This window comes from Gossypium hirsutum, chromosome A05, assembly GCF_007990345.1.
Source record: "Gossypium hirsutum isolate 1008001.06 chromosome A05, Gossypium_hirsutum_v2.1, whole genome shotgun sequence".
Lineage (NCBI taxonomy): Eukaryota > Viridiplantae > Streptophyta > Magnoliopsida > Malvales > Malvaceae > Gossypium > Gossypium hirsutum.
Genome location: NC_053428.1, coordinates 13003488 through 13029004, shown reverse-complemented (window position 1 = coordinate 13029004; position 25517 = coordinate 13003488). Strand labels below are relative to the sequence as shown.

General features: G+C 35.4%; 4 protein-coding genes, 1 long non-coding RNA gene and 1 other non-coding gene across 9 annotated transcripts; 3 read left to right on the top strand and 3 right to left on the bottom strand.

Moving 5' to 3' along the window:
- Positions 1–331: 331 nt before the first annotated feature.
- LOC107941018 (60S ribosomal protein L28-1) lies at positions 332–2412 on the top strand. Of its 2 annotated transcripts, XM_016874511.2 has the most exons (4): positions 332–561; positions 643–811; positions 1301–1464; positions 2071–2412. In XM_016874511.2, exons 2-4 carry the CDS (start codon positions 664–666, stop codon positions 2209–2211), a joined length of 453 nt encoding a protein of 150 aa, XP_016730000.1. In that variant the 5' UTR covers positions 332–561; positions 643–663; the 3' UTR covers positions 2212–2412. The 2 variants fall into 2 exon arrangements, with proteins under 2 accessions (XP_016730000.1, XP_040969418.1); XM_041113484.1 differs by lacking the exon at positions 332–561 and having other exon boundaries at positions 583–811.
- On the top strand, positions 1730–1819 carry LOC121230171 (small nucleolar RNA R24). The gene has a single exon (XR_005928122.1). It is a non-coding gene; the product is annotated as a small nucleolar RNA R24 (small nucleolar RNA).
- A 6986-nt stretch (positions 2413–9398) lies between the features above and the next one.
- Positions 9399–10737, top strand: LOC107941017 (ESCRT-related protein CHMP1B). Its single transcript, XM_016874508.2, has 2 exons — positions 9399–10062; positions 10298–10737. Exons 1-2 carry the CDS (start codon positions 9738–9740, stop codon positions 10582–10584), a joined length of 612 nt encoding a protein of 203 aa, XP_016729997.1. The 5' UTR covers positions 9399–9737; the 3' UTR covers positions 10585–10737.
- Positions 10738–11120: 383 nt separating this feature from the next.
- On the bottom strand, positions 11121–14800 carry LOC107941019 (uncharacterized). Of its 3 annotated transcripts, none has more exons than XR_001695531.2 (4): positions 14732–14800; positions 12556–14621; positions 12281–12454; positions 11121–12140 (listed from the first exon to the last, which is right to left on the bottom strand). It is a non-coding gene; the product is annotated as an uncharacterized lncRNA (long non-coding RNA). The 3 variants fall into 3 exon arrangements; XR_005927090.1 differs by lacking the exon at positions 14732–14800 and having other exon boundaries at positions 11121–11396; positions 12050–12140; positions 12556–13935; XR_005927089.1 differs by lacking the exon at positions 14732–14800 and having other exon boundaries at positions 12221–12454; positions 12556–13935.
- A 1986-nt stretch (positions 14801–16786) lies between these two features.
- LOC107941015 (putative disease resistance protein At3g14460) lies at positions 16787–17659 on the bottom strand. The gene has a single exon (XM_016874507.1). It carries the CDS (start codon positions 17657–17659, stop codon positions 16787–16789), a length of 873 nt encoding a protein of 290 aa, XP_016729996.1.
- Positions 17660–23711: 6052 nt separating this feature from the next.
- On the bottom strand, positions 23712–24962 carry LOC107941013 (putative disease resistance protein RGA3). The gene has a single exon (XM_016874506.1). It carries the CDS (start codon positions 24960–24962, stop codon positions 23712–23714), a length of 1251 nt encoding a protein of 416 aa, XP_016729995.1.
- Between the last annotated feature and the right edge of the window lie 555 nt (positions 24963–25517).

Here is a 25517-nt window from a genome sequence, read left to right as displayed (position 1 = left end):
GGATTATTTAATTAAGAAAAAATTTAAGGTTTACTAGGCGTTTTGCTTCACTCCAATTACTTTGCACTCAGCTAATATCTAATTTTTTAAATATTATATTTTTAGGTCTTAAACATCCTTAATTTTTATTTTCTAAAATATGAATTGATAAATAAACGAAACAAAATTATTTTAGTAATAAAAAGAATAGATACAAAGAACAAATAAAAGATTGAAATGCTTAGAACATTGAATTCACTAGAAAATTAGATTAAAAGTGTTTTGCAATAAAAATTTAAGAAGAAAATAGAATATATATATATACTAGGTACAATCACTATGTGAATGAAAAAAAAAAGTATTGTACTGAGAAATTTTTTATATCTCACTAACAAATTTTAAGGAGTAAAAAAAGTGTGAGTAAAAATTCCCAAATCTGATGAGTAATTGGGCTACAAAAAGCCCAAAAACAAACCTAAAAAGGAACTGTAAAAACCCTAGAGTCTGTAGGCCATATATATTTGTTAAATTTGCGAGTTTCAGTCTGCCGCTTCCGACCTCTTATTATATATAAACCCTAAGGTTCTCTTTTTTTTTCTTAGCTCAATACAGATATTTGGTCTGTTTGGAGGATTTTAATCTTACTGAGTGCATCTGTTGCAGTTAGGTGCAGGGAAAAGAGAGATGGCGGCAGTTCCCGGACAGTTGATTTGGGAGGTAGTGAAGAAGAACAATTGCTTTTTGGTGAGGCAGTTTGGAAGAGGAACTGCTAGCCTTCAGTTCAGCAAAGAGCCCAACAATCTCTACAACCTCCACTCCTACAAACACTCTGGTATTCTTTTGATCCAAAAGTTTCATTTTTTTTACTATTATTTTTCATTTGAGGATATTTGATCTGAAGTTTTATTTTCTGTTTCATTTCTTTTTCGTTTCTTTAGAAGTGAGGCAGAAATGGTATTTTCTGCATGTGCAGCAGCAGCTTATTTATATATGAATTCGTAGTTATCGAGGAAACGTGAAAGGAAATATTGGGTATTTCTTAGAATTGGATCTGGTTTCTAGAAAACTTGAATGGATTTTTCCTTAATCTGAGTACATTCTAGGATTTTCAGGGGAATCCTAATTGATTTAAAACTCTTAACGAAATGTAGAATAAAATTATTATTTTTATCTTCCGAATGGTCAGGATCGGAGAAGATATAATTTATGACTAACAAGCTATGATGTTTTTCTAGTATATTGTATTTTATCCCCTCCGTTTCTCATGTTCTGCACATTTTTGTACGTTTTGTTTTTTAATTGAGTTACTCTGTAATTTTAGGGTTGGCAAACAAGAAAACAGTCACCATTCAAAGTGGGGGCAAAGACCAGTCTGTGCTGCTAGCAACCACCAAGACTAAGAAGCAGAACAAGCCTTCGGCCTTGCTTCACGAGTCCTTTATGAAAAAGGAGTTCCCCAGGATGGCCAAGGCGGTCAAAAACCAGGTAAATATTTAGTGTTTTCTGAAACTCATTTCTCTACTCTTTTGTTGGGTTTGCTATTGGTAATTTGCTAATGATGAGGTTGTCTTGTGTGGGGAAAGAAATTGTTTGTCTAAGATCATGTTGGAAGCCTTTTTTATTTTGGCTTTTTTTATCTAATGTGTAGTCTATGAACCAGTAAAATTTGTTGGATTTCTTGGTTAAATAATGATTTGTCTGTCTAAAGGTGTAGTTACTTGCCATTCAAGCATAAATTTTCCTGGAAGATCTTGCAGTGATGAAGCAATAACATGTAAGAAGGATCTATTTGTTGGGTTCTTCTATGAAATTTACTTGTTACGCTTGGCTTCTGAGCTTTGAATGTTACAAAATGTCATTTCAATGCTTATGTTGCTAGCTTTGGGCAATAATGTGTATATTTATGCTGAACTTTACCGTGTGAACTTGCCAAGTGTGCACTGTTTTTGTGCTGTTATTACTATAGATTTTCAATGATATTCTGAGATTTTGTTAGTGTATCTTTCTATGATATCCAGATATTCAGATAATCTAGTTTTAGGTGCTTTTCTAGTCGGTTTTTATAATTAAGTGGCTTCTCCAACATTTCAGGTGACAGACAACTACTACAGGCCAGATTTAACAAAAGCAGCCCTTGCTAGGTTGAGTGCTGTGCACAGGAGTCTAAAGGTAGCCAAGTCTGGTGTTAAGAAGAGGAACAGGCAAGCATTGAAGGTTCGTGGCTGGAAGTGAGCTAGACCTTTCAGGTTGTATGAGCTCTGCTATTTTCATTGCCCCAGACATTTTTTTACTCCTTTTTTGAATTTGTCTTATTTTTCATGGTTTGAACTGAGTTGTTGAAATTTTATATCTAGATAGATTTTGAAACAACAGAGATTTGGAGCTATTTAGCCCTTTAATTTCCCCCTGATATTGAGACATTTGCTTCTGCCATCGCAATTTTATAGCCAACTATTATCACCTTTTCAAGATAATCCTGCAGCAGTAAAACTTTTTAAGTTTCTGTTGATTGTGAAGTATACAACAAAAGGATGAGCCATAAAAACCAGAAAGTAGAATGCTAATGTCAGGATCAAGTGAAACAAAGAACGAAAATGAACCAGGGCAAGGAAGTTCTCGAAACCAAAACAATCATGAATTGATTGATTAATCGAAACTTGAACATTCATCATTGATCTTTCGTAGGCAATACTTTAATACAAAAAACATACATAACAAGTAAAACAACTTGCTGAAGAAAAGTATAAACTATTCCAGAATGTAGTCTTGGTGCAGCTATAATATGGAAATAAGTACAATGTGAAAAATAAAAGCATGAATGTATTAAAATTTAGGTAAATAGTATCTTAATTTTTCAGCAGTCCCTTCTATTTGCATGCCGGGATTGTTTTGTCGTAGCAAGAATACAATAACATGCATTGTATCTGACTCGGGTTCTCAGCAAGATAATTGTGTTTGATTGGGATATTTAGGACTGGTAGGTGACTGTAAAGAATATTTTCAGAAAGCATTGGTTAGTATAATGGCAGGTTCCAAACAAAGTTAGTTGAAGCATTCATGATTATTAAAATTAAGAGAAAAAAAGGGGGGGGGGGAATCCATAAAAGTGCAAGTTTTAATTTACATTTTTACAGGTTAAATTTTGTTAAATTTAGAAAAGGTACCCTCAACAACCTTTAAATTGCATTTGTTGAAGATTTGACTTCTCAATTATGCATGAGTTGTTGGTATCAATTGGATTAAGTAATATAACTACTAATCAAAGTGATTTGGTGACCAAGCCTACCATATAATTATTCCCAATGTACAGAAAATTTCAATTTAAACCCATAGTTATCAGGAAACCCATTTTATTAAGAATTAGTAACCATTAATCTGCAATCAAAAATTTCAAAACTAGTACTGCATAAATTAATCAAACTAGGCTTAAGTTGAAATTTTTTTATGAAAATGCCATTGTGTTTTTTTTTTCGGTTGGTTAAACATAACATATTTTCTAATCATATAGGATGATTTTACTGTTTCATTAATGTTAAAATGTTCACTAGACTCAACACGTTTAAATAGATGGACCAAAGTTTTATAGGACTCTGGCTGCAAGAAAGTTGAAAAGTCTAGTCAATTGTGCAATGCCGTGTTACTTATCAAAGTTTAATACCCCATACTTGTACATATAAATTGTTTTATTTTTTAGTTTTAGGAATCATTTGCAACATTCTTTGTCGGCCCCAATAGGACGTAGATAACCATGTCTGTGAAGACAACAGTTGGCTTGGACAACGGCGACGTTGGTAGTAGTAGCAGTACCACGAAGCGGGGAAGCTTTAACCGATGTTTCTCCTTCATGGAGGTTTCGATGGAACCTGCAGTATCATCATTAGACGAGCTAGATTCCAACAAGTTCAAGGCTGAGATCAAGCGATGGGCTAAGGCTGTTGTGCGATATGCTCGTCAAGTCAGCGGCCGTTTAGGGAGAAGCTCCAGGAAAAGTGATCGATATGGGAGTTCTCGAAGCTCCTTATCTCATGCGGCTTGAAGGACTGGATGTTTTATTGATGCATGGAGATAATTGAGGGTTTTTTTCCTCGTTGGAATTTGGAAATTCATCATCCATTCAAGGCTGAAAACTGTAAATCTGACTCATGAGATTGTGTGAATTGGGTGATGATTATCCAACAAAAGATAGGATCAGAATCCATGGCTGATTGTATGAAGTTTCGATTTGTAGGGTTTTTCAGAAGGAATTACTGCCTGTGACTTCTGCTTGCATTGTATATAGTTTTCTTTTGATTGTTAAAGATTCATTTTTATTTTTCTGAAACATTTTGATAAAACCCTGAAGTAGAATTTTTAGAATTGCATGGTACTGTCGTCACTGATATTCATCGCAATTAATCACGTCCACAATCAGAATAAACGTTAAAATACGTTTGTTTAATAGCAATATAAATTCCTGCAAAAAAGCTAACAACCTCTTATGATAATTTTTATGCCGTAAATATGAAAATTTAAGTTCAATCTCAAATAATTTCGTTCTCCTTCCCAATTATAAAAAATAAAAAATAAAAATTCCCTACTACCATCCAGAGAAAGATGTAAAAGAAGAAAAATGATAATAGATATCCTTGGTGGTATTGGTATGTACTACTTTGCTAGTTTGACTTTAGATACCGTCTATAATTTGTAGACACCATCATAACCCCATGTTTCTATTTATTAAATTGGATCAAAACATTTGAACAAAAAAAGAAAAGAAAAAGAAAACCAATTGTGAAAGATTATCTAAAACTTGTTTCTTAAGTTATTGTAATGAAAGGTTTTTCGTAGCATAAGCTTGTTTTGTACTGCTAACCTAAAGATGAAATATTAATATTTAATATTTAATATAATCATTTATAAATCCAAGTAAAATTAATTATTTTTATAATTTTTTTGAAGCATTAATTTTCTAATTATATAAGTAGATAAATGGATTATATTTTATTATATATTTGTACTTTTATTTAAATATTTTATAAAATGTCACAGATTAATTTAATATCAATTTAATTGAAAATTTACTAAAATATCATTAATATATATAAAGTAAGTTATATTGTTTTAGGGTATTTTTATCTTTTTATATTTTTATATAAATTCATTAAAAATGGATCATTATGAGATTTTAAACATAATAATTTTTAAGGATTTATATAACGACCCAAAATCCGTAGGCATCAGAAAAGTGTGTTATCGGGATTCTGTCTTAGTAAACCGAGTTAGTAAATAATTATTAGGAGTAATTATGAGTCTAATAGTGTGTTTAATTAGATTTTTATTTAGTGAATCTAGCTTAATTTAAAGTAATTAGGAAAAAGGATCAAATTGAATAAAAAGTGAAAGTCTAATTATAGATTAAAAGAAAGTAAAAAGGGCTAAAATGACAATTAAGCCATTTAGCATAGTTGAGGCGGCATAAAGGGAATAAAATCTAAGATTTTATTTGTTTTAATTATATAATTAATTATATTTAAATATAATTTATATTATATGAATTTATGATAATTAAATTATAATGATATTATATTATTAAATAAATCAAAATATGCCAATTGTATGGATATGATAAAATACATGTGTAATATATGTATTTGTACATTTGTAATATAATTGTATATATTTCCTTAAATTTTAAGTAAAAGATACTTATTAATTAAATTATTATATTATAAAAAAATTTATTTGATAAATTAGTTAGATTAAGAAAAATGTAAGGTAATGATATGGTACAAATGTATTAATTATATTTGTCATTAAAATAGATATTTTATAATTATTAATTAACTTAAATATAAAATAAAGTAAATGAAACATAAAACAAAAGAAAACAAAGCTAAAAGTAACAGAGGCCATTTCGAAACAGAGCATGAAAGAAAAAGGAAAGAAAGAAGAAAGGGAAAATTAAGATTTTAAAGATTGAAGTTTAATTACTAATATCGAGCCTGAAGTATCGGCCCAAAAAAGAAAAGAAAAGATCGTCGATGATTAAATCCGAAGAGAATTCTGGTTTGTATCACTATAATTCAAACATTATTATTATTATGTGTTTAATTTACTAATTATGTGTGGTAAGTATTTTAAGGTAAGTGTTTAGTAAAATGATAAATTTATGATTGGGTACTGAAATTGAGACTGATACTGAACTGAACTATGGAATATTGAATATTGTTTTGAGTACTGAATTGAATTGTGAAGTTATTGAATATTGTTATGTGTACTGCATTGAACTGTGAAATTACTGAAGTAATGAATTACTGCAATACTATAAAACTGATTGAAATAAGGAATTATATTTGATACTGAACTGAGATGGAAATTGTACTGAAAAGTAAATTAAATAGCCTATTAACTAGTCGGGCTAGTTGGATATAGTTAGCATGTCATAGGATATGGAAGAGTACAAATTTTTGCCGGCTTACTGATCAGGCACTTATGTGCCGACTACTGTTATTGTTGCTGTTACCGATTCGACACTTTGTGTGTCGAATATTGTTACCGTTACTGTTATAGATTCAGCACTACCGTTACTGTTACTGCTACCGTTACTGATTACTATTTAGGTACTGTGTACCGTTAAGGCACAATGTGCCGTATTGGTGTGTTGGTTGAAATCCGTGTATCCGCCGAGTCCGAGTCAAGTTAATAGGGACAAATGAAATAAATTTACTGATAAAACTAAATTTGAATGACATGGCATATGTGAAAGGTTGTAGAAGTTAAGTACTAAACCAGCATCCAAAGCCAAACTAGACTTCAGCAGACTTTTGGTGATGCATATTTTCTTTTGGTAATGTGGCATATACATAGAATGTGTATAAAGGTTATTATGTTTTGAATATAAATGGTCAAAAATGTTAGTATTACAAGTCTAAGAATTATAATGAAAGAAGTTTATCCATTTCAATTTAATTAGTACATTGATATATTTAAATTGACATTATATTGATTGAGTTTGATCAGAAGGTATTTAGAATAGAAAATGAGCATGTGAGATGAGTTGGTTGAATTGGTTATGTTTGAAATGGATACGGTTTTAATTGCAGGGAGTTTTATGTAAAAAAAAAAGCAGAAATCCTGTCGAAATTTATATAAAAAAATAATTTCCGAAGTACTTGAACGAGTCCCGTTTCATTTTTGATACATGTTTTAGACTTCGAGAGTTTATTATAGGGACTTAGTTATTAAATTATACTATGAATGTTATTTTATTTGTGAATTATTCGTAAGTTGTCTGATATGTCCGGTAATACCTCGTAACCCTGTTCTAACGACGGTTTGGGGTTAGAGGCTGTTACAATTTAATTTTATTATTTCAACACAATTATTTAATTTATATATAAATTTTAATAAATATGTTTAAAGTTAAATATAAAATTAATACCCGAACTTATCTATTTCTCTTAGATTGGTACTTATAACTTTCTTTTGTCCCACATTGGTACCTGAACTTTTTTTTCCTTAACTATATTGGTATCTCAGCCTAACATTATTAATTTTTTGTTGATGTGGCAGCATTGGCCAATCGTGCGGTGCCCCATGGATGGCTACTTGTACCTCTTTTTTATTTTCCCTCTTTTCCTCTCCTTTTTCTCTTCTTCTTTTTCTTTCTCCTACCCTAGCTGCTTCTACACCACTGCTAGGCCACCATCTGGCCTCCTCCAGTTAGTTATCCGACCAACGACGACACCAAAGTTGCGTGGAGATTCCCTTGTCCTCTTCTTTCCTATTCTACTAATATGACGGCTATGGCGACGACGAGATTTCCTTCCCCTTCTTCTCTTCTTTCCTTTCACTTTTTTTTTCTAAAAATCCTTGCAAACAACTCCCACCCACCAATTTTTCTCATCCAGATGCAAAAATAATTGTTTAAACCTATTTTATACTTCAATTTTAAGTTCTTTTTAAACAAAAAAAAAAACCCATCTTCTACAAAGGTTGCCAATTGTTTTTCAAGGTAGATTTTTTACAATTTTTTTGAGATTAATACTTGCAAGTTGCCATCTATTGCAATTGGCACACCGACAAGCTGCCTGTTCAGACCAACCCCATCTCGATTCTGCTGAAGCTCAAATCCGGTCTATCTTTCCAATACTTTTCTACTTTTCCTCTTATCATGTGTCATGAGTGGACCATGATTTATTAGTTAAGGCTAGATAAGTTTTACCAAAACGACACTAACCTTTTATTATCCAAATACTGTTGAGAATGGAATTTTTCTTAATGGGGAAGAAAGCAAATAAATAAATATTTTACAAAATTTTAATTTAACTAAATTGAAAAAGTAGACAATTTTTTTTTTCATTTTCCCCTTTTCTGAAAAAAAAAAGAACTTTTTCCTTTTATCATCATGGTTAGATTGCAGCATCTTCTCCGACGAATAACACCATCAGAATATTCATCTTCTTCCCATATTTTGATTCCTCCAATAAATATAAAAGTTACCTAATAAGGGGAAAATATGTAGCTGATTGATGATGGTAAGTTCAACAAATGAATCATATTTACCCTTAATGTTTTTGGAAAAAAAATCACTGCAGTTTTCATATTCTCATACGATAGCCCTTTGTAGACCACCCTAAATCCATCTAGTGAATGGGAGTTCAATTGTAGATATGAGAAAATGTAAGAGGAAGATGATTCAATGAACGTAATGAGCAGGGCTTATTTGGATATAGATTTTTTTTTGAACAATTTTTCTAGTTTTATATATTTTGATTTTTTATATTATTATATATTTTAAATTTTTAAATTTATTTTTTAAATTCTGACATCATCATTGCCATGTGTCTTCATTTTAGAGTACCAAGTGTCCTAAATTTAACGTTAGACCCGAATATCAATTTTCTTAACAGGAAAAAAATTTGGGTACCAATCAAGAATAAAAAAATTATAAATATCAATTTTGGAGAAATAGACAAGTCTGAGTACTAATTTTATATTTAATCCATATTTTTATTACATAAACTCTTTCCATCTATATTATGGTTATGCTATAATCTAATACGATATAATGTAACTAATAGATTTGGTTTCATGAGTCCCCTTAATATAAATTTGATCAAAAATTATTAAAAAACAAAGAAAAATAATATTATAAGGAAAAATATTTTATAGCCTATTAGTGAAATTTTTAAACTCCATAAGGTTTGGAAATTGACAAGTATATAGTAAAATATTAAAAAATAAATTTTAAAAAAATATTAAACAATTTTTTAAAATTATTTATGGAATAAAAATAGTACTACTAGTGTATCAAATATTTACCCATATTATAATATAATAAGGGTGTTATTTTTGTTTCATATTTTTATACAAAATTTCTAAATAAAAAATTTAAAAATAAATCACATATTTATAATTGAACCAAATATGATGGATACATTCATAATTTTTTTTGGTAAATATATATTCATAAATCTTTGATCACTCTACATACAAATTAATTTTGAATTAAATTTTTAGTAAATATATATTTTCAATAGTGAGTACGGTATAATTTAATATATTATATGATACGGCTCTGTAGTTGCACAATGTTGGATGCTTATTTAGGAAGAAAAAGGAAATTTTGTTGACGGTCCGCCCTTTACGCGGCTTTTGGTGCTTTCGTCCCGTTTTCCCTAATTCCTAACGAAGAAAGAAAAGGAGAAAGACAGCAAAAGAAAATCTTCAACCCTTAAAGGTCAAATCTTTCTCTGCGAACAACTAAGACTCTAGCCATGGGAAACACCGAGAAGCTCCTGCACCAGATCATGGAACTAAAATTCACGTCCAAATCCCTGCAGCGCCAGGCCAGGAAGTGCGAGAAGGACGAGAAATCTGAGAAATTGAAGGTCAAGAAGGCCATCGAGAAAGGTAACATGGACGGAGCTCGTATCTACGCCGAGAACGCCATTCGGAAGCGCACTGAGCAGATGAACTACCTCCGCCTCGCGTCGCGCCTCGATGCTGTGGTTGCCAGGCTCGATACCCAGGCTAAGATGACCACCATTAATAAATCCATGGCTAATATCGTCAAGTCTCTCGAATCTTCCTTGAACACAGGTTATTTCTCCGTCAATATCTTTTTAAGATTCTGATCACCTTATCCTAATAACTTTTAGGAGAAATTGTTATTCACGAAAATTTAGTGTAAAATTGAAGGGGGGGGGGAGGCAATTTTTCGGCAATTCTCTTTTGGGCTAAATTGGCCCCAAGTAAAAAGATTGTCTAGATATTAGTCTAAAATAAATTCTTATGTGAATATGATGAAATTTGATTTTTTTTTCCTTTGTTGCAGGCAATTTGCAGAAGATGTCAGAGACAATGGATCAATTTGAGAAGCAGTTTGTGAATATGGAGGTCCAGGCAGAATTTATGGAGAGTGCTATGGCCGGTTCCACTTCATTGTCCACACCAGAAGGTGAGGTCAACAGCTTGATGCAGCAAGTTGCTGATGACTATGGCTTGGAGGTCTCTGTTGGGTTGCCACAACCTGGTGCTCATGCTGTGTCGACCAAGACAGAGGAGAAGGTTGACGAGGATGATTTGTCGAGGCGGCTTGCAGAGCTTAAGGCTAGAGGTTAGAGAAATGATGGAATTGATTTGGATGATCTTGTGATATATAATAGTACTATGATGTTTGGGATTGTAAGTGCTGGTTGAAACATCTCATTCCATATGTAAATTTGTCTGAATTGGGTTTCCCTTTATAATTTTAAATGCTGCATTTGTTTCAAATAAGTTAGCGGTTAGTGTGAATTTTAGCTGTCAAAATTATCGCCTGAATCCCTGTAATAATTTGGTGTGTGGTATGATTGGATCTCCTTGCATGCATTGCTAGAGGTTTACATGTTTGATGTTGGTCTTCGTGGTCATGTTGTTTGATAGTTTGAGCTTAATGAGCTATTTATGCATGCGAGGGTTGATAAGCGGTTTAATCTTTTCCTGCACATCAAGTCAATGGATTAGGTTAATGCTGCTGAGCTTAAGCATGCATTTTTGGATGACCCCTGTTTGGTCGACTGATGATCTTTCATTTTCATGTTTCTGCTTAACGTAGATGATTGTGTGATTTTCCCTTCTCATTGGGCATGTGAACACACAGAGATACTTAAGAGTGATGTTTAATAAGTAGTGTGCTAATTGTGGACATTGATAAACTGAATTTATCATTGAGGTTTACATGAATTAATTTTATGGTTCCAGTTCCCTGACTTGTACCCGTTATATTTCCCTGTATTATCAATGTATATATATATGTTGATATCATGCCCAAGTTCTTCCGTATTGTGTGCTAAGTAGGCCATTTCTATAGTTTCGAGATCAAAGATGAAGGTAAATCATAAAAATAGAAAAATTTGTTTTGAGTTGATATTGAGCTGATCCATGCCGCCAACCTACACATAGAATTTCCATATACAAGTTAACTACATATTCAATATCATTCAACACTAGATGATGTAATTGGAACAAAGAATGTTCATTATTCTCATTCTATTATGGGCATCATTTTACATATGCAAATCACTGCAACAAATCCATTAATTGATTATTCATGCCATTATTCTAAGGTAATACTAAAAGTGGGGTCGAATTTGGAAAAAATGATGAGCTTTAATCACTTGCACATCATATCCAAGAATCGCTCAAGTCTGTTTATTCAGCGGTATTAGACAAATTTTGAGTGCAATAAAATAAAGTCAAAATGATAATAATCGTCTCACTAAATTTCCTATGAGATTATTGGACTTTATTTTAACAAAAATATTAAAGACCCAATGATAAAAAGAAAAAAAAAAAGGTAACAAGTTTGAGAACAACTAAGAACTGCATCTACACCTATGTAGAAGTTACAAACTAAAATCCATATTCTAGTCCGATCATATTCAATCAAACATTAGTCTACCCTTGAGGCCTTGACTAACATGTTTGCTGTGCTTCCAACTTAATCTAAAATAATTAATTTTGAACTTGGATTTAGATGACCTCAACCAAGCAATCCATTCAGATTTACTTTTGCCATTGACAAGGTTCTCAGTTTCAACGTTACCTAGAAAGTGCCGCCAGCATTTGTCACCGGAAGCATTGTATGTGCAGCAGCTGGGATCCTTCTCTCTTGTTATTAGTTTCTTACACACTAGCTGTAACAACGGAAAAAAAAAAGTTAGACAAGTAGAAGTAACTAAAGGATCCAGTTCCAGAAAACAAGGTTATTATTCACCTGAGATTCATTATATGGGTGCATTCATGTAGAAACCTTTAACCGCAAAGGACACCATACCTTGGGGAGCCTGCTTCTGGAAGTTGACAATGATGATAGTGTCAATGGACGCCATGTTCGTAAAATATAATCTAAAAGATCCTCAAGATCTACTGATGATTTCACCACATCAAGTTTGAGATCGTAGACTTGTGGAAGAAAAATTCCCTTTGGCCTTTCATAAATGACGATATTCTTGATATAGGATGACAAGCAAAATAGCAGAAATTTGTGAGGATGTTAAATGTGAATAATAACAAAACAATATAAAAAGTAAAATCGAAAAAGGTAGATACCTTATCAGAGCGGACCACCAATTTCAAACCTCTACTGTAATCAAACTTTTAAAAAAATCCTTGCAATCTAGCAAACCAAGGGGTGTGGTTATCTTCGTTGCGTAATCGAGATTCACCTTGCCCTGATGGTTTAGAATAAAGCTTGGCTTCTTTTAAACTCGAAGGATTCAAGGAAGTAAAAGGCATCTTCTCACCTTTGTATTCGAATGAAAGAAGGTTTGGGCTAATAATATCAGCCTCTTCTAGTTGCTTGCATTCTCTCAAGATAAGTATTTTAACCTTGTAGCTCGATATTGTAATATTTTTCAAGAAATTACACTTGCTTAAGACCAACTTCTCAAGGGCAAGGAAACAAGATAGATGATTTTGAAATGATTCATCCTTCAGTGTTGCATCTTCCAATGTTAAACTCTTAAGGGCGTTGCATGTGGATAGGTCAATTTTGTAGGACCTATATTTCAGCACAACATAGCAAAATGTTTCAAGATTTGGTGCTTGAAGGTTAACTTCTTTCAGCTCAGAGCAAGTGTGCAAATCAATCCTTTTAAGTTTAGCAAGATTTGAAACCTTAAAAACTTTTAACCCAGTAGCATAGATTAGTCTGAAATCCTCAAGCAGAGGGCAGGCGCGGATCATATTCTCAATCATCTGCTCATTGACACGGAGCTTTCCAAGACACAGTTTTTGCAGATTAGAAAGATTTAGATAATTACAAGGTCCCAACTTTCAACCATTAACCCTTAATGCAGTTATCGTTCTGGCAGCTAAGACACATTGAGGTAAACTGTAGCCTTTATGCAGATCCAATGTCACAGCGAGATCTAACTCTTTGATATTGTTTCTTATTGCCAGGTCAATCCACTGGTCAACATGAGTAGTAAGTTCAGATTTACAATAAGTAATATGAAGAACAAATTTCTGTATTCTCCCATCGTTTACCTCAACATGTCTGTGCAGGGTTTCATCGACATAATTTGCTAACATCTTCATATTTCTTTGTATCCGAGTTTGTACTTCAGAAGATGTTTTTAAACCACTCAGCTGTCCAATGATTTTCCGTTGATCAAAGACTAAACTTGAGAAAGAAGTCCATATGTCTCTCCATCTCTTTGACAGAATGCAGGTTCTAGCTGTGTCTTTGTTACAACGCAGGCGACCCATGATCTGATGGATAATATGATCAGGCAATTGTTTTGCTCCATGTTCTCGGTATCTATCTCGATTCCCTTCCTTCTAGGCCTAGTGCTCCCACTAAGGATGTTTAAATCCTCTCTCTTTCGCTTTTTTTTAGAACCGGATCGTGACATTCAATCAGCAAATTCTGTTCTCTCAGTCACTGTGATGGAATTATTTTTTTCTTTCTTTCTTTCCAGATGGTTTCTTCCTCAGAGGCTTCTGCACAACAATTCTATGTAAAAACAAATTGATCCACTATTGAGGAATCCATGGAGGTTGCCATACATTGACGAAGGAAGTTTCTTCCCCACTTTTGGACAATAAATTTGATTGAAAGAGCCAAAATTAACCAAAGTATGAACAAAAAGATCTAAGAATGAATGCACAGATAAAATTTCAGTACACTACCAAAGGGAAAAATTTTCCCAGGATGGAACCTGAAGTTCTTGTAAAATTTGAGAGCCTGTTCTCAATGGTTGAACTTAAATGTGCACGATCAAAAGTTCTTAAGGTTCACTTGCAGATTAGTTCTAAAACAAAAACTCAGTTCACTTTGCTAAATTCTGCTTTTCTACAAATATCATCCACTTGAAAACTGCATATTTATGTAATTGAGAAAATTCTCAAATTGCTATCAGAGTGAGAGCTCTAAGGTTGCTACATGATTTTCCATTTAGATTGAAGAATGCTAACTAATTTTTTAATTGCAACAAAAAGGGTTATTGACACAAAATTAATCAGCCTCACTATACCAGACATAAAAATAGTTTATTTTAAAGCTAGTTTTGTTAAACCAGACAGAAGAATTTTATTGAGGAGGTGGTAAGTATCCAGAGAGAATAATACCGGTTTATCCAAAGAAACAGTAGTAACTTGTTGGTCGGCAAGTCCTGACATGAAAAAGATAAAGCATAGAATGGTGGAAAATTTACAAGAGAATCAAACAGAAAGTAACATAATTTACAGGGAAAAGAAAAGCAGTGAATGGTGGAAATTTTACCTGGCTTAGCCAAAGCTTTCAAGAACCGCTACGAGAAGAGTCAACGCAATGGTTCATTCACAATTGGGCCTAGGGTAGGGTATTTTATTTTGATAATAGGGGTAGCGTTTATTTATGCATCATATTAGATAAATAGATTTTGTATTTTTTTAATTTTTTAAGAAATAAAACAATATATGATCCTTACATTTCGTAATTTTTTTTCAATTTAATCTATATAATTTTAAAAAAATTTTAAAACATAAGAAATTATAAAAATGCCATCAGTTAAAGAAAACCGTTCGTCCACTGGACTCCGGATTGATAATGTTTTGGATTCGATTCAATTGATTTAATAATTTTTTTTAAATCAAAGGATTGGTTTAATAATTTAATTGTATTGAAAAGGAGATTTTATCGTTTCGAAGCCTAATTACTCCCTTTGAAATAGTAGCAAAGGAGAAATTTGTAGCACTGGAAGATTCATTCGCGGAGGTCTGTGTTTTAATCATGGAATCCAATAGATTTAACATCTCCTTCTTCAATCCCTTCTCAAAAAGGATCCTTTTTTTTTCTTCTCATTTTTAATTACCGCAACTCCTCCTGCATGTGTGAATTGGAATCCAACAGTTGTATTTTCATGTTCTTCATTGAACTCATCGAATTAGTTCTCTGAAATCCCCAACGGGTTTCTTGAGCTTTTTGATTGATTGGATGGGGTTATTAGGAGGAAGATACTTGAGAAATCTGAATTGGGATATGAGGGTTACTGGCATTGTTGGCTTCGTTGGGAGTGGTAAACCTCCTTTTTTTGCTATAAGGGTGGACATGGATGCTCTGGCTATGCAGGTTTAAGTAATTTTATTGTCTACTTTTTAACTACTGCTGCTGTATGTATTTGAGCTTAATATTTCATTCCTCCATTGAATTTGTATTACTTTAGCATGTTTAACAATGATGCTGGTATGAACTTGGTTTTTGCAAACCAGCAAGCATGATTCAAGTTAAACCCTGGAACATCCTGATGTTTTCCCATTCTTTTTTTTTTGTTCTTCCATTACTTCATTCTATCCTTTGCTACTTGTGCATATTAAAGGGCTAAGAAGGATATCACAAAGAACAATTCCTTTCTATTGACATTCTACGTCTCAGCACATTCGCACAAAGTTGGAATTTTGTGAAACTTAACAAAGCATGCAAAATTGCAAGGGAGCGGTGCTTTGAATGTCATTCCAGATTCAGTCACAATCGGTGGGACTTTCCGAGCATTTTCAGAAGAAAATTTAGCACAACTTAAGCAGCGAATCTAGGGGTATAAAAGTTGGACGTTTTATGAGCCATTTCGCAAATCGTTCAGCAATTCATTTTTTAAGTCACCAAAGTTAAAGAAAAGAAAAACCTTGTGAACAACTAAAGGTTTTGAAAGAGGTTCACAAGTTACCTTTTTCTAGATTTCCTGTGTTTTGAAGATAGTACTACTTAGAGCCACTGCATATAGGTGCAATGCAACTGCTGATTTCAATTAAAAAGAGAATCCGGCTACCGATTTCCCTCCAACTGTAAACAACAAGGACTTGCACAATCACTTCTGGGAAGTGGCAGGGGATATGCTTGGTGCAGCCAGTGAAGGGATCCGAGGATTTTGCATTTTACCAAGAGGCAATTCCAGCGTATCATTCTTCATGCCTGGTATGCAAGATGTGACCAAACCGCTGCTCGTAACAGTCTACTCTCCCTACCTTATGATCAATGAAGATGTTCTTCCTTATGGTGCTGCACTTCATGCATCATTGGCTATGAGGATCCGCAATGGGATTGACACTTTTATTAATGCTACTTAGTATACAACCTTCTTCATTCAAGTTCATCAACATCAGTGCTCCAAATAACGAGTTGCCATCTATAAAATCAAATGTGTAAACTATATTATCATTGTACCAATTCAGTTGGTAATACCCAGAAAAAGAACTCCAAGAAAGTCGCATAAATTGGAGCAAAAAAATCAAAAGCAGTAATGAACGAATCATACCAGTTCAATAGTTGGAAAATATTATATCCTGAATCCAGAGAAGAAGTTCAATGGCTACTTCTTTGAACATAAACACCATCGAGTCTAATGTTCAGAATGCGAGAGATGTTGGACCACTCTTTTTGGCAGTATTCTACAAGAACGGGGCACCAATCAACGCTCAGTTCCTTTAGGCTTGTCAATCCAAGAAGGTAGTGCGGCAAAGCCTTTAACATCCCGCATCTCTGAAGGTCCAAGGACTGAAGCCGTGGCATGATTGCGTTATCCATTTCTGCAACTCTTGTAGATGGGATTTCACAATTAATCCAGTGTTTCCACTTTACCATGTTTGAGAAGCGAAGAGATTTCAAATTTGGGAAGGCAATCATAGGTGATGAAGATGAAGGAGTTGATGTTTGCCCCTCTTCTTTTCTTAATCCCAGAAATTCCTCCCCCACTTTCTTCACTCCGTTCATGTTTAATATTTGGAGTGATTCTAAGGAAGGCAGTTCTCCTAAGGGAGGTAAAAGAGTCCAGTTTCTGCAATTGCCGAGTGTAACATGCCTCAGCTGGGCCAACGCTGATGAGTTCAGCCAACTGGGGAACAAGATGGGTCCATTGAAGCACCTTATGTCCAACCTTTCCATGTTACCAGGTGGCTGTAAGGCTTCAAGAATCGTATCTTCATCACACATTCTCGCAGTACTGGAATCAAAGTTCAGAGTCAAACCGAAGAGGTCTTTCTTGCTATGCAGTTTTGCTTTTCTAGCCTCAGTCACATCTCCTGCATTTCCCAATCCTCGTATCTTTAAATCCCCTCGAAGGTAACTCAAGTTGGCCAAATCTCCAAGGGTAAATGTTTTATTGCCATTGGAACCATCGCTCACCACTACCTCCTTTAATGACCGAAGGCCTGTTAGTCTTCGCATTCCTTTAGGCATGGATCTCAACCCGAACGTCTCCCAATTATCAAGGTGCCTCAAATGTTGAAAGGTCAACAAAGGTAGGAAGCAACTTGTTAAAAAGGTTGAGCAAGTTGCACCGAATGTTGAAAAGTTGAATGGGATAATTGCAATTTTGGTCCCTAATTTTTTAGGCCATTTGCAAGTTAATCCCTGAACTTCAACTATAAATAGGCCTTTTCATTTTTCATTTCAACCATCCCAACCAATCTTTCTCTCTTAGTTTTCTCTCTTCTCCCATTTGAGAATTCTTAAGGAATTCTATTTGTTTGTAATATTTTGGAGATAGTAAAGTTATCACCTGGTGTTAGTGCCCGAGGACGTAGGTATAATTTACTGAACCTCGTTAAAACTCTTGTGTTCTTTCTTGTCCTATTTTTCTTTCAATATTTGAGGGTATAATAGTAGTATTTAATTGTGCTATTAAATTACTATAGAAGGGATATTCTGTCTAAGGAAAGACTTGGTATTTAAGAGATCCATGTGATCCACCTCTCTTCCCTGGGAATTGAACTTTGTGTGATTTTTTAGTACAATAATTTACACGCTTCCGACCCTATTGGAACAACAAGTGGTATCAAGAGCCGAAGGTTAATCGTAGTATGCTCTGTGGTTGCAGTTTAAACTGATCTTCCACATCAGAAAAGATTTCCTTAGGTATATTGAAAGATTATGGAGAAAACGGTCGGTGTAGGAGCTTCAACATCGTCCATGTGGACAAGACCGACAATTGCAAATGCAAGATTGGCCGTGGAGATCTTTGATGGCACGAGCCATTTTGGTATGTGGCAAAGTGAGGTTCTAGATGCCCTTTTTCAGCAGGGTCTAGACATTGCCATTGATGAAGAGAAACCAGATGATGTACAGGAGAAAGATTGGAAGGCGATCAATCGGTTGGCATGTGGCACAATTCGATCATGCCTTTCTCGAGAGCAGAGGTATGCTTTTTCAAAGGAGACTTCTGCAAATAAGTTGTGGGTGGCACTTGAAGAAAATTTTTTGAAGAAAAACAGTCAAAATAAGCTCCACTTGAAGAAAAGACTGTTTCACTTCACATACGTCTCAAGTACCACAATGAATGATCACATCACCAAATTTAATCAGTTAGTCACTGATTTGCTGAATATGGATGAGACATTCAAAGATGAAGATTTGGCTTTGATGCTGTTGGGGTCACTTCCTGAGGAGTTTGAGTTCCTAGAAACTACTCTACTTCATGGCAGGAGTGATATATCTCTGAGCGAAGTCTGTGCGGCCTTATACAGTTATGAACAGAGAAAGAAGGACAAACAGAAAAACTCAATCAGAGATACAGAAGCTTTAGTAGTCCGAGGTCGTTCATACACTCGGAAGAAAACTCAAAAGGGGAGATCAAAGTTAAAGTCCAGACTCGGGAAAGATGAATGTGCTTTTTGTCATGAGAAAGGCCACTGGAAGAAAAATTGTCCAAAGCTGAAGAGTAAGGGAAAAGCTGCTGTAGATGCTTGTGTTGCAAAGCATGATACTAGTGACTCTGAACTATCACTAGTTGCATCATCATCGTCGTTCCACTCAGATGAGTGGATATTGGATTCGGGTTGTACCTATCATATGTCCCCTAACCGGGAGTGGTTCTCTGATTTAGTAGAACTAAATGGAGGAGTTGTTTATATGGGCAATGACAATGCCTGTAAAACTGTTGGGATAGGTTCAATCCAATTAAAGAATCAAGATGGATCAACCAGAGTTCTGACTGATGTTCGGTACGTGTCCAGTTTGAAGAAAAATCTCATCTCATTGGGAGCCTTGGAATCCAATGGTTCAGTTGTTACTATGAGAGATGGGATTTTGAAAGTGACATCTGGCGCACTTGTGATATTGAAGGGCATCAGGAAAAATAACTTGTATTACTACCAAGGTAGTACAGTTATTGGAGCAGTCGCTGCAGCTTCCGGTAACAAAGACTTGGACTCAATGCAGTTGTGGCATATGAAGTTGGGACATGCCAGCGAAAAATCCTTACAAATTCTGGCAAAGCAAGGATTGTTGAAAGGTGCAAAGGCTTGCAAATTAAAATTTTGTGAGCACTGTGTTCTGGGAAAGCAAAAGAGAGTGAAATTCGGTACTGCTATCCATAATACAAAAGGTATTTTGGAATATGTTCACTCAGATGTGTGGGGGCCTTCCAAGACACCTTCATTGGGAGGAAAACACTACTTTGTTACTTTTGTTGATGACTTTTCCAGAAGAGTTTGGGTGTATACCATGAGAACTAAGGATGAAGTGCTTAGAGTTTTTCTTAAATGGAAAACTATGATCGAAAACCAGACTGGCAAGAAAATCAAGCGGCTTAGGACGGACAATGGAGGGGAATATAAAAGTGATCCGTTCTTCGATGTGTGCCAAGAGTATGGTATTGTTCGACACTTCACAGTTAGGGATACACCACAACAGAATGGAGTGGCAGAGCGTATGAATCGAACATTGCTGGAGAAAGTTCGATGTATGTTGTCCAATGCTGGGTTGGGCAAGCAATTTTGGGCTGAGGCTGTGACATACGCTGGCCATCTTGTTAATCGTTTGCCATCATCTGCATTAGAAAGAAAAACTCCTATGGAGGTATGGTCTGGAAAACAGGCTACAGATTATGATTCCTTACATGTGTTTGGATCCACTGCATATTACCATGTGAAGGAGTCAAAGTTAGATCCGAGGGCAAAGAAAGCTCTCTTTATGGGAATCACTTCTGGAGTGAAGGGATTTCGTCTTTGGTGTTTAAGCACAAAGAAAATGATCTGTAGCAGAGATGTTATCTTTGATGAATCTGCCACATTGAAAAAGGTAGCAGATAAAGATATTCAGACGAGCAATACTCCACAGCAGGTGGAGTGTACTCCAAAACAGGTGGAGCTTGAGCAGATGGGGATTTGCCCAGTTAATAAGTCTAATTCTCCAGCCACGATGGAGGAATTAGAGGTTGAAGAGGTTCTGACCCAAGAACCACTAAGTACACCAGAACCAGTTGCAGTTGCAAGGCCACGGAGAGAAATTCGTAAACCTACTCGATTTACTGATATGGTGGCCTACGCCCTTCCCGTTGTTGATGATATTCCTATCACTTATCAAGAAGCAATGCAAAGCTTAGAAAGTGATAAATGAAAAAGCGCATTGGATGAAGAAATGCAGTCTCTCCGGAAGAACAATACTTGGGAGTTGGCGCAATTACCGAAAGATAAAAGGGCAATCGGATGCAAGTGGGTATTCGCAAAGAAAGATGGATCTCCTAGCAAGAAGGATATTCGCTACAAGGCAAGATTGGTAGCTAAAGGCTACGCTCAGAAGGAGGGAATTGACTACAATGATGTATTTTCCCCTGTTGTGAAGCATTCCTCCATTAGAATTTTGTTGGCCTTGGTAGCACAGTTGAATTTGGAGCTAGCTCAACTTGATGTTAAGACGGATTTCTTGCATGATGAGTTAGAAGAGGAGATCTATATGACTCAGCCCGAAGGATACACAGATGCTGGTGGTAGAAATTGGGTTTGTAAGCTGAACAAATCGCTATATGGATTGAAGCAATCCCCGAGGCAGTGGTACAAGCGATTTGATAGCTTTATGAGAAGGCAGAAGTACACAAGAAGCAAATATGACAATTGTGTGTATTTGCAGAAGCTGCATGACGGATCTTTGATTTATCTACTCTTGTATGTTGATGATATGTTAATCGCTTCGAAGAGCCAAAATGAGATAGATAAGCTGAAGGCTCAGTTGAATCAAGAGTTCGAGATGAAAGATCTAGGTGAGGCCAAGAAGATTCTCGGCATGGAGATAAGTAGAGATAGACCGAGAGGCAAGCTCTGTTTAAATCAGAAGCAATATCTGAAAAAAGGTATTATAATGTTTTGGTGTAAATGAAAACACAAAACATGTAAGTACCCCACTTGCTTCTCATTTGAAACTTAGTGCTCAATTATCTCCGAAGACTGAAGATGAAAGAGAATATATGGCGAAAGTCCCATATGCTAATGCAGTTGGGAGTTTGATGTATGCGATGGTGTGTACGAGGCCTGACATTTCACAAGCTGTTGGAGTTGTGAGCAGGTATATGCATGATCCTGGAAAAGGACATTGGCAAGCTGTGAAATGGATTCTACGGTATCTTCGAAAAACCGTAAATGTTGGTTTAATTTTTGAACAGGATGAAGCACTTGGTCAGTTTGTAGTTGGATATGTTGATTCCGACTTTGCTGGTGATTTAGATAAACGTCGTTCAACTACGGGGTATCTGTTTACTCTTGCGAAAGCCCCAGTGAGTTGGAAGTCTACCTTACAGTCTACAGTAGCTGTGTCTACTACAGAGGCAGAATATATGGCAGTTACAGAAGCTGTTAAGGAGGCTATTTGGCTTAATGGATTATTGAAAGACTTGGGAGTTGTTCAAAGTCACATTAGTCTATATTGTGACAGTCAGAGTGCTATTCATTTAGCAAAAAATCAAGTCTATCATTCAAGAACCAAGCATATCGACGTAAGATATCACTTTGTGCGAGAAGTCTTTGAAAAAGGAAAAATTCTACTTCAGAAGATTCCGACAGCAGATAATCCCGCACATATGATGACCAAGGTGGTAACAACAATCAAGTTTAATCATTGTTTGAACTTGATTAACATCCTGAGAATTTGAGCACCTTTAGGTGTATGGCGCTCGAGAGCGCATTTGGAGGCACTACAAAAGATAGCTTTATCAAATTTGGGGAGTTGAAGGAAGTGTGTGAAGATGTGATTATCCTAATCAAATCTTCAAGGTGGAGATTGTTGAAAGGTCAACAAAGGTAGGAAGCAACTTGTTAAAAAGGTTGAGCAAGTTGCACCGAATGTTGAAAAGTTGAATGGGATAATTGCAATTTTGGTCCCTAATTTTTTAGGCCATTTGCAAGTTAGTCCCTGAACTTCAACTATAAATAGGCCTTTTCATTTTTCATTTCAACCATCCCAACCAATCTTTCTCTCTTAGTTTTCTCTCTTCTCCCATTTGAGAATTCTTAAGGAATTCTATTTGTTTGTAATATTTTGGAGATAGTAAAGTTATCATCTGGTGTTAGTGCCCGAGGACGTAGGTATAATTTACCGAACCTCGTTAAAACTCTTATGTTCTTTCTTGTCCTATTTTTCTTTCAATATTTGAGGGTATAATAGTAGTATTTAATTATGTTATTAAATTACTATAGAAGAGATATTCTGTCTAAGGAAAGACTTGGTATTTAAGAGATCCATGTGATCCACCTCTCTTCCCTAGGAATTGAACTTTGTGTGATTTTTTAGTACAATAATTTACACGCTTCTGACCCTATTGGAACAACATCAAATTCATAAGCTTTCCAATCCCAGAAGGGAGTTTTAGAAGACTTCGACATTGCATTAGGTCTAAAGTCTGTAGATTATACAAATCACACAAGGTTTCTGGCAATTCTAGCAGATCATGGTTATCGCTGAGCTTCAGGTATCTCAAATTTATCAATTTCCCTATCCCTTTTGGTATTTCTTTAATCGAACCCCAACTCAAGTCCAAACTCCTTAGGCATTTCAATTGATCGAATAACTTAGGCAAAGCTCCGCTGATCAAACTGTTTTTGTTATATGACTTGATTAACAGGCTACGAAGCTTTTCAACGTTACAAATGTAAGAAGAAAATGGACTCTCCTTCTCAAGCACCATAACCAGATGACGAAAATTTCCATTGTAAGAGTCTATCCTTGAAGGCTCTTTTACAACTTCCATTGCCAGCATAAGACATTCATTTTTGGTCAAAAACCGTGCAAAATCGTGCACTATATCATGCATTTTGCATTTCATGACACTGTTGTTGTTTTCATCTTTTTGGAAGTCTTGAAAGAAGGAGCGCATGGCTAAGTCATCAAAGCATTCTTTACCAATGAGCTCCATCACTTTATGTAACATTCCCCTGAAGAAACCTTGGGCCATCCACAATTTGATCAACTTATCTTTCTCTATCACTGAATCTTTTATAAACAGGGCACAATATGCAAAGCACTACCTCAAGGTTGAAGGCAAATCATAGTAGCTCAATAACAGGGAAGGGAAAAGACCTTTCTCTACTTCTTCAAGTTCCCATAGCTCGCTGTTCAACACACTCTGCCACTGTTCTTTGGACTTTTTGAAGCGTAAGAGTCCCCCAAGAACCTTTGCAGCAAGCAGCAAGCCCTTGCATTTTTTTGCTATCTTCTTTCCAATTTCCTCCAAACCTTTGCGGTCCCCACTAGGTCTTCCGAATAATGCAACCTGACTGAACAACGACCAACATTCCTCCTCATACAGTTGCCCCAACGGGAACAGCATCGTGCTCCCCATGATTTTCGCAACATTCTCCTTACGTGTGGTGATCAAGACCTTGCTTCCCGGAGTTCCGCACTTGAGAGAGTGTTTCAATGATTCCCACTTCATGGGATCTTCGGTCCACACATCATCCAAAATGAGAAGGAACATCTTCCTCTCGATTGATAGATGTATCTTCTGTAACAAACTCTCTAGTTCAGCCACACTGGGGGCCTTTCCGGTTAAAGCTGCAAGAATGGCTTTGGCAACTCTAATCTCATCAAAAGGATCCGAGACGCACACCCATATTTTTTTCTCAAAGAATGCTTTCACCTCCTGGTCATTGTAGGCTAATTGGGCAAGAGTTGTTTTCCCGATCCCTCCCATTCCAACTACAGAGATGATAGGAAGGCCTTGTTGTTGACTATTTTCGAAGAGCAACGTACGAATTATAGCATTCTTTTCTTGGTCTCTACCATAAATTTCGGACACATCTAGAAACGAGGTAGTAACTGGCCGCTCAGATTCTCCACTGTCCCTATTTAATTCAAAACTGAACATATCTTTTTCTATGGCAATCGCTTGGAATCTTTTATTCAGATCCCTTATGTTGACAGCGAAATCATGATGAAGAACAATTTTGCGGAAAAAAAAGCACGGGGATGGCATACATAAACAAACCTTGTTGTTTGAAACTTGGAATTTAAGAACAAAGGTGTTCCAGTCATCAATCAGATCATCCATGTCATATGAGGTGGCTTTAAGCTTTTCCAACCAGAGTTTAACAGCTGCCTCGTTAACTTGCCTTTTCTCCGCATCCATCAACACTGCTTGGAGAGTCTGGAGAATTGTTTTCAGCTTCTGGGCTTCTTTCCTTACATCCACAACAAGGGTCACCTCTTTTTCAATGTCTCGGTAAACAACGGCTGTTAGCTGCTGCAAAACTGCTGAAACAAATGCATCGGCCATGGCTTTGGGATCAGAAACTAGAAAAATAGGTGGTTTAGATGGAAATGTTGAGTATCCGTTTGGGGTTTTACTTTTTAGCTTTGATAGTGTTTGCCTTTGTTTTTCCTCGAACCTTGCTTACTTTCGACAAAACCAAAATTCCAGTCAGTAATGCACCGGTCTTGACTTCTCCACATCCTACATTAAATAGCTTAGCGCTAATATCCTCCAAAATCATGATGTAGCTTTTCGAAATTTACTTGCTCTCTCATTTCATTCCCTACAAAACTAAAAAAAAAATCTCTAAGATATGATTAATACAAGAACGAAAATAATGATTGGGTATGCTCAAGTTTTTGTGACCGATGGCAACTATTTTGGAGCAGTGCAAATGTCACGGGTTAGACCTTTCGTCTTGCAATCTGTGTGGCTTTAAGCGATCTGCTCGTCTGAACTCACTTAAGTCAGACATTGCATCAAAAAATGAGGATTCTTTAAGGATTTCTTAAGAATTCCTTCAAGGCACCAATTTATATAGTTGTACAGTAGAAGCGATTGTGCCAAAAGAAGCTACAA

Bases quoted from the DNA above. Each gene is read 5' to 3' on its own strand.
- LOC107941017 (XM_016874508.2), top strand. From the start codon at position 9,738: ATGGGAAACACCGAGAAGCTCCTGCACCAGATCATGGAACTAAAATTC. The intron at 10,063-10,297 runs GTTATTTCTCCG...CCTTTGTTGCAG, and splicing joins CGAATCTTCCTTGAACACAG to GCAATTTGCAGAAGATGTCA.
- LOC107941018 (XM_016874511.2), top strand. From the start codon at position 664: ATGGCGGCAGTTCCCGGACAGTTGATTTGGGAGGTAGTGAAGAAGAAC. The intron at 812-1,300 runs GTATTCTTTTGA...CTGTAATTTTAG, and splicing joins CCACTCCTACAAACACTCTG to GGTTGGCAAACAAGAAAACA. The intron at 1,465-2,070 runs GTAAATATTTAG...CCAACATTTCAG, and splicing joins CCAAGGCGGTCAAAAACCAG to GTGACAGACAACTACTACAG.
- LOC107941013 (XM_016874506.1), bottom strand. From the start codon at position 24,962: ATGGCCGATGCATTTGTTTCAGCAGTTTTGCAGCAGCTAACAGCCGTT.
- LOC107941015 (XM_016874507.1), bottom strand. From the start codon at position 17,659: ATGCCTAAAGGAATGCGAAGACTAACAGGCCTTCGGTCATTAAAGGAG.